Genomic DNA, 13,561 nt, shown 5'->3' on the forward strand with positions numbered 1-13,561 from the left:
GGCATTACAGAGCCTGTTGCAAATAAGAGATATTAATTATTGTGATCGTAGTAAAATTAATAGTTGGAAGATACGGAGAAGGGTGGTAGTTATTTTCAATAATGAAGAATCTCCTGGGCTAGCTAAGTGGGGGTGTGACTGTATGAAGAGGGAATGTGCATTTAGCCCTGGTCAAGTCTCCAATCTCCCGCCTGCTCACCGCTGCTGGCTCCCTTCGCGCATGTGTGGGGCGAGCTGACGGTTGACAGATGGGCCGTGGTGTTGAGGGTGGAGCTGAGCCAGCATGGCAACAGCTATCTGTGTACTTAGTGGCAATCTCAGTGCCTTTGGAGTCGTCGTCTTCAAGTCCGACGTGAGTAGCGGAGCGAGTTTTAAGCACCAATGGCAACAAATGTGGCCCGCGAGTGTTTGAGACGCGGTGTGGCGGTTAATGTTTAAACCTGGGCCCTCGACATGTGTGCCTTGTGCTGAAATAAACTGACAACTCCGCGTACTGAATGGGTTTATTTTCTGACTCCCTCGGTTGTGATAGAATTCCCCCTAATCTGTGGACCTATTTAGAAAGAACCTATTTATTCCTACTTTTATGGAAATCAAATTAATATGGGACGTTTTGGTCATTTCCCCACCCCACACCCCACACAATCCCCTATAATTTCTGCCCATTTTTTAATTCGCGGACTGTTAGTTCCGAATAAATCATTACCCTCTACTGACAATTGTGGCAGTCATGGCAGTGATGACGTCGTTAGCCTAGATTTTGCACTTTTGACATAGTTAATGTGATAAGCGCTCTTACAAGTTTCAGACAGACTCGAAGTGACCAGTACTATTGCTCCCAGTTTTCCATAGTCAGTTCAGCAAGGGTGTCAGAAATTAAAATAAGTCAACCAAATACTAGCCCAAAAGTCGCCCAGTATTATGTTGCCTAACTAGCTCAAAAGAAGTTCAATAAACCTGGTATTTTAAGAACTGGGACTGCAGCAGATGCATTCTTTCAGTCCAACCAAACGAGTAATGTTAATACTAATACAGCTGCAAAATTTAAAACTTATATTTTTAATTTAGCTGGGATGGGATCAGATTTTTAATACATCCGTTTTTGGTTAATTGCTAAAGATGTCACTAATTTGTGAAAACCACATATTCAATGCATGTCTGCAGTCAAACTCACCGCCCCACCCCCCTCATCTTCAAATCCTTCCATGTCGAAGATGTTTGTTTTCATTTACATCTTCAGTGTCTTTTCATCATTCATGCCAATTTTTCAAAACCAGCTGATATGTTGAGTGGACACTTGTGCATCTTGGCCATATCTTTTTTTTAGGCAGTCCCTCGGAGTCGAGGATGACTTGCTTGCACACTAACATGAGTTCTAAGGTGGCTAATGAGATCAATACAAGAACTACAGACTCTGGGACAGGGACGGGTGGGTGGCGTACTTGGTTTGTCGTACGCACATTCTGCTGTTTGTACTTGACTTCTGTGTGCTCCCGACGAAGAGACTCAAAGTGTTCGGCGCCATCCTGAATGCTTCTTCTCCACTTTGAGCGGTCATGGGCCACGGATTCCCAAGAGTTGGTGGGGATGTTACATTTTTTCAAGGTGGCTTTGAGGGTGTCCTTGAAGCATTTTCTCTGCCCTCTTGGGGCTTGCTTGCCATGACGGAGCTCAGAGTAAAGTGCCTGTTTCATAGAAACATAGAAAATAGGTGCAGGAGTAGGCCATTCGGCCCTTCGAGCCTGCACCGCCATTCAATGAGTTCATGGCTGAACATGCAACTTCAGTACCCCATTCCTGCTTTCTCGCCATACCCCTTGATCCCCCTAGTAGGAAGGACTACATCTAACTCCTTTTTGAATATATTTAGTGAATTGGCCTCAACAACTTTCTGTGGTAGAGAATTCCACAGGTTCATCACTCTCTGGGTGAAGAAGGTTCTTCTCATCTTGGTCCTAAATGGCTTACCCCTTATCCTTAGACTGTGACCCCTGGTTCTGGACTTCCCCAACATTGGGAACATTCTTCCTTCACCTAACCTGTCTAAACCCGTCAGAATTTTAAACGTTTCTATGAGATCCCCTCTCATTCTTCTGAACTCCAGTGAGTACAAGCCCAGTTGATCCAGTCTTTCTTGATAGGTCAGTCCCGCCATCCCGGGAATCAGTCTGGTGAACCTTCGCTGCACTCCCTCAATAGCAAGAATGTCCTTCCTCAAGTTAGGAGACTAAAACTGTACACAATACTCCAGGTGTGGCCTCACCAAGGGAGTCTTGTATCAGGCATGCGGACTACGTGGACCGCCCATCGCCATATATCTTGGTGGTCATATATCTTCCTGGCCGCAATAATAATTTATTCTGGAATGTTCAATCCAGTTTCACACTTTGTGAAGAATGTCTTTCCTGAAGTCAGTTGTAAAATCCTAATGATTTCCTCTACATATGTATATGTGCAAATTTTGAATGTGTGAATCTAAAATTATGCACTTCTGTAATACAATACCCAGGATATTTGTTGAACTTACAGCATTTTTAAACAATGGACCGGAATGTGCAGTGGATAATAACAGTGAGCGAACAGTGTTTTCTGTTATTACCCCTTTGAAACTGATCGCAACATCAGTGTTTAGCGCATGCGCATCCCAACTCAGAAATCCTGAAGTTGCGGTCAGTCATTCACTGCTCCGACACTGGCTGCGCTGTGGTCACTTGCTCCATAGCTGGCAACCAGAAAAATCAGTGTAACTGACAAACATGGGGCCCAAAATGTATCGACCTACCGCCCGCTTACCGTTCAAAAAATGAAATGTTGTTGAAAAAACACGTACATACTGCCGACATACCGCTCGGCAGAATATTCATCATTGACATACCGCTGAGCGGTTTGCACACCGTCCGCCATGCAGAACCACCCGCATACCGCCCAAAAAGTCCAATTTTCATGACATACTGCCGACATACCATCGGAGCTGCATTTACTCGATCTTACTCAATCTTAAGTGGCTGGTAGTTTTACTCGATCTTAAGTGGCTGGTAGTGCTCGGAGCCGCCATTTTGAAATCGGGAAAAGTCAGCAAAAACAGCATCTCAGTATTTCTGAGCTGAACAGTGACTTTACAGTGCGATTTACAGTGGGAAAGGTTGTTTTATTGGTACTGAGTACATTATTAAGATGAAAAGCATTTCAGTAATATTTGTTTCATTGAAAAATCTTCTGGAGATTTAAAAAGAATGGGGCCTGTACTATCTCAGCCTGTATTGTTGACTACCTGTCTAATGCTGAATCCAGATGGGAGAAGGTTTATTGAGCAGAGTTATCAGGGTAATGGCAACCCCCCCCCACCCGGCCAACACCACACCACACTGCAAAATTGTTACATCAGCAGCTCCTAATTAACGCTTTGCTTGAATGTGGAGAGCTGCGTTTTGGGATTCTGATGACTGTTACCCCAAAAGTTTGACCGTGCTTAAATTCAATTTAAATGGTTATGTAAAAATTTAAAAAATTTCCAACAATTTTAAACTTTTGTAAAACTTATAACTATAACTTTGAACAACTTTAACAAAACTTTTACAACTTGAATAAACTTTTAAAAATCAAACTTCAAATATTAAATGAACAACTACAACAGAAGACCCTTTACTGACCTCTACCTCAAACTTGACCGCGTGCTCCACCACCCTTGGGACTATTTCCCCCCCCCCCGCCCCTTTCTTACTCCCGCCCTTCCCTTTCCCACTACCCTGAGCCCGAACCTCCCCTTGGTGGTACCAAGCTGACTTGCAGCACTGCACCCCGAGTGATATTGCTATCGTTGGGGGTCAGACATTGCAGGCGCAATAAATGGGGCCTCAGGAGAAGCTTGTGATGTGGAAGGCACGGCTTTAGGGCTGGAAGGTACTGGCAGCTCCCCACCCTCGGGTGCTGTCAACCCAACTACTGTGGAACGGGGGGATTTCGCGCCATGTCTTGATCCCGTCGATTGCCGCATGGCGTCAGTGGTTCGCTCCATGCAGTGATCAGACGCGACATATCCTCCAACTATCGTTCTGATAGAGTCGCGATGTTTCCGGTTATCGTAGGCATGGCCTTGAACAGCTGTCGACCTATGTCGACGCTGGCTTGTGACAGACGCGTCATGTCCTGGTACACCCCCTATCTGTCGTGCAGCAACCAATCTTTTCTGCACCAATCTCCGTCGCTGCGGCAAAGGCGCTGCAATGGTGGGGGTGTGTTGCTGCACACCACTTGGTCTCGCAGAATCAGAGGAGGCATGGGGGAATCCCCTGAATATAGACTCGGTGGTGGAGGATGTTCCAGCTGGCCCACATGGAACTGGTGTATCCTCCTCCGTCTCCACCCCCACCTCTACCTCCACTGGCTGCAGGATCAGCGGCTCTTCGTCTTCATCATCTCTGGCAGTGGTGAAGTCAGGAGAGGGCTGGGTGACGCCAGAGGTGGAGGCAGTGGGTCTGTCGTCTGGTCTCTCTGTGGAGGTCTGATTTGAATTATCTGAGTCTGGAAGTACAAAACAACATTTAAAAATGCTTGGCACCAGGGGAGGGGTCAGGGGTACATGAGTACAGTGACTTAGCGCAGTCTTACTTAAATATCCACCACTGCTGCATTACTGCATTACATTTCGCAGACAGACAATACATATATGCATTGTGTTACATGCCCCCAACATTGCAGTACATCACATGAGGCCAACATTACAGTGCAATAAACTTGCATTACATTACATAAGGCCAACATTACAGTTACATTACAGGACCGCAACACAGACCGGGGATTGTATTGAACTGACCAACCTGTGTGGGTGGGTCAGCTCCAACGCCGGTGGTGGCATGGTTGCTATCCCCGACTAGCGACAGGGCACGGATCTCTATCTCCGTCAATGGTTCTTGGGTTGTGGGTCCTCCCACCCACCCGCCCCTCGGCCGTACACCGCTGATCCAATGCTATTGCAGATGTTTTCTGCAGAAAGTGAAGTAAATGAAAGTAAAAATCTTCAATCCATTTAACATCGCAGACACACAGGTTCACACACACACCGCGTTGATCCTCTTGTCATTGCCTGAAAGCACAAATATATCGCCGTAACCTTTAAGATAAATAACATCATCCATGTGGCACTGAACCTACATTTACATGGGGGGGGGGGTGCATAAATAAAATCATTACTTTTGCTACCCTTGTGAATGTTTAAAGATGTATAGAGACATTGAAGTTGAGAACGTGGGAATTGTATAGGGACAGTATAAGCTAACAAAGAATTCATGGAGGAATAGCCATGACATCTCAGACTCGAGACTGCGAAATGTTACAACACTAACACGTATTGAAACAAAACCCACAGCTTGCAGAAAAAGCTCAAGGTCTTATTAAATCATGTTATTAACCTGAAACATTAACAGAAGGTTTTTGTTTAAAATCAGACCATACTTAGGTCGGCTTATGAGTGGACAAAGGGAAAGAGGGATCAAAAGAGATAGGCTGAACTAGGATGTCACTCTAGCCCTATCTTGTTATCTTTTGCCGAAAATGTATAACCGTCGTCCCTTGACAATGTAACGTCACTTTGTCCGTAGGAAGTGGGTGCGTTCGAACAGACTTGCATTCCTTCTGTCTGATAAGGTCCCCGATCGGGATTTGCTTTTTAAATAAAAGCTTGCTTTGTTTAAAGCACAAACGGTATTCGTTTCAGTAATTTTGCTGAACCAGATTGAGATAAAAGAATCCAGAAATCAACATTTGGTGTCAGAAATGGGATCTCAACGGACGACTGTCGAAAACTTGCGAATTAAGAGCCAGACTAGCCTTGGACGAGACGAGGGGAAAGTGGCCACTGGAGTGAGTATGATTTCAATACTGCTCCAGTTTCCCCCGGTTTCAAAAGTCTGAGGAAAGTTTAGCCACTCGCTGGTTCTCAGGTAGTGTCTGAACAAGATTCAGGACAATCTGGTGAATACCTTTCAAACTTAGAATAGGGATAGAGATAGGGAAATTGCGCGGTGACGCAAACCAAGCGGCGACTTGGAAAGATAGGTTAGAATAGGTAAGTATTGCGCGGTGACGCAAACCAAGCGGCGACTTGGAAAGAGATAGGTTAGAATTGCGTGGTGACGCAAACCAAGCGGCGACTTGGAAAGAGTAGATCCGTGCGGCGACACGGAAAGTAGGGATAATTAGAGCTAGATAGGGATAGATGATCAATCATGGATCCAAAAATTAATAGGAAAGAAAAGAGACTCTTGTGAACGTCTGTTTAAATGAGAAATGCTTCTGTGATTTTTACTGTAAAAAAAAAGCCGGGGAGTTGTGGTTTGTTTTATCTCCACCTACTTTTTCAAACAGAATGAAAGTTTTTTTTAACCCTTCGTAGTGTTGTCCTGTATGTGGGAAGTTTAAGAGTGTGAACCTTATTGAATTACGTATATTCGGATGATAAGTTACGGAGCCAGGAAATGCACAAAGGATAGGTTTGTTGAGTAAAAAAAAAAGAAAAAAATACATGGTCCCGGTGGTTAAAAAAAAAGGATTTAACATGCTCACTTACTTGTCGAAAGAAAACATTCAGAGAAGGCACAGCAAAACAACAGAGATGGATTCAAAAGGATTCAAAAAAAATATTATATTAAACAACACGACCTTGAGGCTGGAACAATTGAGATAACGAAAAGCAGTTCACAGCCTACGTGCCAGACTTCTCTCTAGTTATGGAAAAGACAAAAAAAAAGTAACGTACTAAATAGGTGCTGAAAACAAAATGTTCTGAGATTTTAAATTATGAGAAAAATTCCACTGCAGTCTAAAAAAAAAAATCACTCCTGTCCAGTTGGCAGAAAAACTCCATTAAATTAGGGCTTTCATTGACAGAAGGAGGACATATTAAAAACCGTAGACGTCTCTGAGAAAGGTATCGATAGACTACTAGTTAAAATGGTTGGCTTTGCGTTGACCGAGGCTGATGACGAAATTGAATTTCAGTAAACAAATGTGTGATCTCGTTTTAAATCAATTAAAAAAAAATATCTTTGGCAAGTACTTGAATAAGAAGTTAAAAAAATATTGGAGTTTAATCAAATGCTGCCTTTCCTGATGAAAACATTTTTTTTTCAGATGGTTACGTGAAGTCACGTAATGACATCAGGTCTTCTTACAAACCTGTAAAGGAGTTAACCCTTTCCATTGACAGCCGTTTCATACTGAACATTATCAATTTGGATTTCTTAATAGAAAAAGACTCACCTAATAGTCAGAATAAAAATAAAAACAGAACTAGCTTATGTAATAATACTTGCCTGATACAATAAAGAAATAGATACTCAAACAAAACAAATTGAAGAGTTAAAAGGCTAAGATAAATAAGCTGAAAGGGATCCACAAACCCAACTTAACCCTGACCTCCGATTTCACGGAGTGACCTCGACATGCATGGATATAATGCAGAATCAAGGGACCTGTGGGCCCTGGTAAAGCAAACCCTGAGCCCAACTGAGCATGCCCGATTTCTAACTCACCTAGGACGTGCTACTCATGATGCATTGTTGGTTGCTCACCCTAACGATGTCCAGGATCGCCTAAACGCTATCTTTAATGCTCTCACCACGACCCTTCAGAAGCCCATCAGTATGGCCGCAGTATTAGTAAACTCCCCGCCTTCACTGAAACACAGGGACTGTCAGGATTCCTGGGACAAGTCTCTACATTCCCGGTGTCAGAACCGGTTAAAATGGGTTACCAGGAAGAATCGGTGGAACATCGATTTGTTATCACAACCAATCTGGACTGTAACTTGACCTCCTCTGCAAATTCCAGTTGCATTTGGAGTGTGGAGATGATGGGAAATGGGAAGACCTCTTCACTCCAGCAATCGATGTCCCCCATGCTCAGAGGCAGAGCAAAACCTCACCTTTGCTTGGGCCAGGCACCAGAGAACAGGCCAGTGCAGCGAGGGGCAGCGTGGTTGAAAAAAGAGCCCCACCATGCTAAAGATGTTATGGTGCGCCAGGCTACAGACGAGGCTGACCCTACCAGCCGGGATGTGCAAATTGTAAAACATGGCCGAACAGTCCAATTCCACGGGGACCCCGAGAAGGTCTTAACGACTCTGCAGCATCATACTGGCTCTGGCATACCTGACTATGTGGATCCTCATGTGTGGGCAGAGGACCCCTCCCAAGTGGGTTATACTCCCATTGATCCGATTGAGACCCCAGTGCAGGGCAATGTGGACTGGCCCTCTATCCGACAGAACCCACTGAAATCACAGGCAATGCTAAACTGACCTTTCGGCACTGTACTGCAATTAATTCGGCCTGTTTTCTTACTGAGCCACCCCAAGATGAGGAAGAACCCAGTCATGATTGTTTATCTTTAATTTAAGAGGCCACATCAGTCAGGGAAGATTTTGTTAATGTACCAATTGAAGATCCAGACTGTATTATGTATGTTGACGAAATTAATCCAGAAGGTACATGAATCTCAGGATACGCCATAGTAAACCAGGAGAAGCAGGTCTTGGAATCTGCCGCTTTTGAAATTGCCTATTCTGCCCAACAAGCTGAACTATTCGCCCTCATCCGAGCCTGTATCTTGGCCAAAGATCTCAGAGTCAATATCGATACCGACTCTAGGTATGCCTTTGGGGTGGCCCATGATTTCGGACAATTATGGAAAAATAGGGGATTCCTAACCTCACAGGGGAATGAGATATCCCATAAGCAACTAGTATCTGATTTGTTGCAAGCCCTCATGCTCCCCAAGCACATTGCCGTTGTTAAATGTACCGCCCACACCACCGGAAAATCCCCGGTTGATATAGGGAACCACTGTGCTGACAAAGAGGCTAAACAGGCCTCTCGTGACCAACAGATGGTAGTGCCCAAAATGATGAGTCAGACTAAAAATCCTGCGAAGGATAAGTTAGCCTCGGAAAAACCAATGCCAACCATCCAAGATGTTATTAAAGCACAGGAGGATGCTCCTGAAAAAGATAAACTGTTGTGGAAATATTATGGATGTACTTATGACAATGTTTCTAAACTCTGGACCACTCCCGCGGAACAGACTTGCATATCTGACGAGTTGGCTCTATGGGTTATTGAATGTATGCATTTTGCTACTCATTGTGGAGCAAGGACCACGAGTGACACACTTTTGGCTACTTGGTGGCATCCTAGACTCCAGGCGCTCACCCAGAACATCAGTAGTCGTTGCCTGGTTTGCCAGCAACATAATCCAGGGAAGGGAGTCCCCTGTGATTGGGGTAAAACGCCCCTACCCGAAGGTCCCTTTGAGACATTTCAGTTGGACTACATTGAGTTGCAAAAAGTTCAGTGTTACAAATATGTGTTAGTAATAGTAGATGTGTTTAGCAGATGGATTGAAGCCTACCCTACCCTGGACAATAAGGCTCAAACTGTTGTTAAGGTGTTAATGAGGGAAATTGTTCCTAGATATGGTATCTCAGCTCGACTGATGACCATCTATGTTCTTTCTCTGACTCAGGCTCTGCGACTAGCTCACAACCAGGTTCAAGATGCTCACCTCGACCTCCCAGTTTTACCCGAATTGTCCCTCGTGGCACCAGGGAAGTATGGATTCAGAAGGGATTAGAGCCACAATGGGAGGGGCCTTTTCAGGTGTTACTCACTACCCCCACTGCAGCCAAGGTTGAGGGGAAAAGTGCCTGGGTTCACCTGCACCACTGCAAGCTCACCACCCTCTAACGAACCTATTTTACTGGTTATTCTAACTCCTGTTTCTGTTCCAGACTTCCTCTTCTCCATAGCTGAACAAGGCCATTGGCATCCTAAATGGAACGTGGACCAGTTTGAACTTTTACCCGTAGTGATAGACAGGCAGCTACACCGACGGTGACCTGAGAAGAGAGACGGGAAAACTGAACTCTTTTAATCAGCAAAATAATTGGACTATTTATCTGAATCCTGAGCCATAAGATGAAACTGTGTCTGTATGCCACAGTCTGTATAATAGTGTTGATATATGACAGTTTCGGCGTATGGGAGGGGAGACAGAGACGAGAGCTCCATGTAAACACCTTTTTGTACATGTCTTATGTTTATGCGCAAAATGGGAACTTTTCTAGATGTTGGGTGTGTTCACATTCCCTATACATTCCCTATACATTCCAAAGGGGGAATTCCTTTGCGCCCCGTTCCACTAACCCTAACTGAGACTGTCAGATGGATTCAGAGCCAAACTATCACGAGAGGAGGGGGGCCAATACAATACTGCTGAAGCTCTGGAGGGCATCACAGCTGAAATGGTCGCAATAAGGACCGTAGCATTACAAAACCGAATGGCCCTCAATTACCTGTTAGCTGAGAAAGGGGGAACGTGTGCCCTGATAGGATCTGAATGTTGCACTTACATTCCTGATAGTTCAGAAAACATAACCAATCTCGCTGATCACATAAGAAGGGAGGTGAAGAAGTTATCCACACCAGCAGAAGGATCTAGCTGGTTTGATTGGCTATCAGATGGATCTTGGAGATCCTATCTAATTGTTGGTTGCCTTAACCTTTGTTGTAAAGTAATGATGGCAAGGTTATCAAACCCTCTTGTGGTCAAGGGCTCCCGAGTTATGATCCAACGAACTAAAGAACTACTCAACACTAACAACAATATAATTCAGGAAATAGAGTGTGAATGGATGAATGCGATACTCCTAGAATGATCCTAAGTGTTATCATGGAATGATAAAAGGGGGGAATGTGAATGTTTAAAAATGTATAGAGACATTGAAGTTGAGAACGTGGGAATTGTATAGGGACAGTATAAGCTAACAAAGAATTCATGGAGGAATAGCCATGACATCTCAGACTCGAGACTGCGAAATGTTACAACACTAACACATATTGAAACAAAACCCACAGCTTGCAGAAAAACCTCAAGGTCTTATTAAATCATGTTATTAACCTGAAACATTAACAGAAGGTCTTTGTTTAAAATCAGACCATACTTAGGTCGGCTTATGAGTGGACAAAGGGAAAGAGGGATCAAAAGAGATAGGCTGAACTAGGATGTCACTCTAGCCCTATCTTGTTATCTTTTGACGAAAATGTATAACCATCGTCCCTTTACAATGTAACGTCACTTTGTCCGTAGGAAGTGGGTGCGTTCGAACAGACTTGCATTCCTTCTGTCTGATAAGGTCCCCGATCGGGATTTGCTTTTTAAATAAAAGCTTGCTTTGTTTAAAGCACAAAAGGTATTCGTTTCAGTAATTTTGCTGAACCAGATTGTGGTAAAAGAATCCAGAAATCAACACCCTCACCAGGTCATTCCACCTCTTACGGCACCTTTCTCTGAAGCCTCCCCGATCTCGTCCCATATAATATTGTACTCCTTTTTGGGGAGGGGGGGAGCTTTCCACGACCACCCGCCGTTAGGTCGGAGTATCTCTCCGTAATATTCGCCAGCAGGGCAGATAGCTTATGGGAGATGGGAGAAGGTTTATTGAGCAGAGTTATCAGGGTAATGGAGGAGGTTGCAGAATCATAAGGAGGAGGAGGCAGCCTTACCCCCCAAAGGATTTTCAGGGAGAAGTGCTCATACTTGGACCTGACCGATCAACAGTGTGTTCGAAGGATGCGCTTCTCAAAAGAGATGATCAATGAGATTTGCCAGCTCATTAAGGCAGACCTGCAGCCCAGTACCACCAACATTACTGCACTCTGTCGCGATGAAGGTGACTGCAGCACTTTCCTTTTATGCATTCGGCTCTTTTCAGGCATCAGCTGGGGATATATGCTGTATTTCTCAGTACGCTACTCATCGGTGCATTCGACAGGTAACCGAAGCACTGTAGGCACGCCAGATGGAATTTATAAACTTCCCAATACCAGGGAGGCACAGAGTGACAGGGCTTTGGGATTTGTACGCATTGCCGGCTTCCCCAAGGTGCAGAGTGCTGTTGACTGTACCCATATTGCCCTGCAAGCACCATTACAGGAGCACCGTCCTTCTTGATGTTCCTACGCTTTGACTTTTTTTTTAGCATTTCCATTATATTTATATTATGATGATTTTGATTTCTAAAATATGTCTTATTGATATTGCATAATAATTATTTTTTAGCTCTGTAATCTGTGATTAAACCAACTCACCCTCGAATAGCTTGCTGTTCCTTCTCACACTCGCTCTCATAGAAACATAGAAAATAGGTGCAGGAGTAGGCCATTCGGCCCTTCGAGCCTGCACCGCCATTCAACAAGATCATGGCTGATCACCCACCGCAACACCCCCCCCTCCCACGCCCCCTCCACACCCCCACCCCCCGACCCCCCAGCCGCAAGGACCACATCCAACTCCCTCCCGAACACATCCAATGAACTGGCATCAACAACTCTCCGCGGCAGGGAACCCCACAGGCCAACAACTCCCCGAGAGAAGAAGTCTCTCCCCATCCCAGTCCCAAACAGCCCACCCCGCATCCCAAGACCGTCCCCCCCCCCCCCCCCCGGCTCCGGACCCACCCAACACCGGGAACACTCCCCCCGCACCCAAGTTGCACACCACGCGTGTTCCACTCGCATACCGCCGACCAAAAAACAATCCACCAAAATTGCGTTCTTCGGTCTCGGCGGTTTGAAACGATGCACTGCCGGCATACCGCCGAGAAATGGGCGGATCTTATGTCCTGACCAATTTCAGGCCCATGGGCTTTTTCATGGTAATATCGCTGTTAAATATCCCATGAAACATGAGACTTGTTGGATTAGGTGTAACTAGGGTTTTAACAGTGTATTGACTGCTAAACTAATTTTATTTTTTGAGTGTCACATTTCTCCATTATAATTTTTTTTAAGAAACTAAGGATAAATTAGATTTTAAAAGTTTGTTCATATTTATTTCAGGTTTACCTTTTCCCCATGTGAAAGCCCGAATCTTTGTTTTGCTCTCTCTATCATTTTACAAAGTCATAGAATCATTGAATGGTTACAGCTCAGAAGGAGGCTCTTTGGCCCGGCGAGCTTGTGCCGGCTCCCTGCAAGAGCACCTCAGCTGGTCCCATTTCCCACCCTTTCCCCGTAGCCCTGCAAATCTTTTTCCTTCAGGTACTTATCCAATTCCCTTTTGAAAGCCATGATTGAATCTGCTCCCACCACCCTTTCAGGCCGTGCATTCCAGAGCCTAACTACTCGCTGCATAAAAATGTTATTCCTCATGTCGCCTTTGGTTCTTCTGCCAATCATCTGTGTCCTCTGGTTCTCGACCCTTCCGCCAATGGGAACAGTTTCTCTCTAGCTAATCCGTCTAGACCCCTCATGATTTTGAACACCTCTATCAAATCTCCTCTCAACCCTCTTCTTTAGGGAGAACAATCCCAACTTCTCCAGTCTATCCATGTAACTGAAGTCCCTCATCCCTGAAAATATTCTTGTAAATCTTTTCTGCATCCTCTCTAAGACCTTCGCATCTTTCCTAAAGTGCGGTGCCCAGAATTGAGTACACTCCAGTTGAGGCCGAACCAGTGTTTTATAAAGGTTCATCATAATGTCCTTGCTTTTGCACTCCATGCCTC

The 13,561-nt window shown here is 44.8% G+C and overlaps 1 protein-coding gene across 1 annotated transcript in view; it reads left to right on the forward strand.

Annotated features, from left to right (window-relative positions):
- Window positions 1-234: 234 nt before the first annotated feature.
- LOC139276006 (superoxide dismutase [Cu-Zn]-like) overlaps window positions 235-13,561 on the forward strand; it is a 50,914-nt gene continuing 37,587 nt past the window's right edge. Inside the window, exon 1 of the mRNA XM_070893328.1 lies at window positions 235-352. Coding sequence (XP_070749429.1) covers window positions 284-352 — 69 coding nt within the window. The 5' untranslated portion in view covers window positions 235-283. The remainder of the gene's footprint in view (window positions 353-13,561) is intronic.

The sequence above is a fragment of the Pristiophorus japonicus genome, chromosome 11, assembly GCF_044704955.1.
Source record: "Pristiophorus japonicus isolate sPriJap1 chromosome 11, sPriJap1.hap1, whole genome shotgun sequence".
NCBI lineage: Eukaryota > Metazoa > Chordata > Chondrichthyes > Pristiophoridae > Pristiophorus > Pristiophorus japonicus.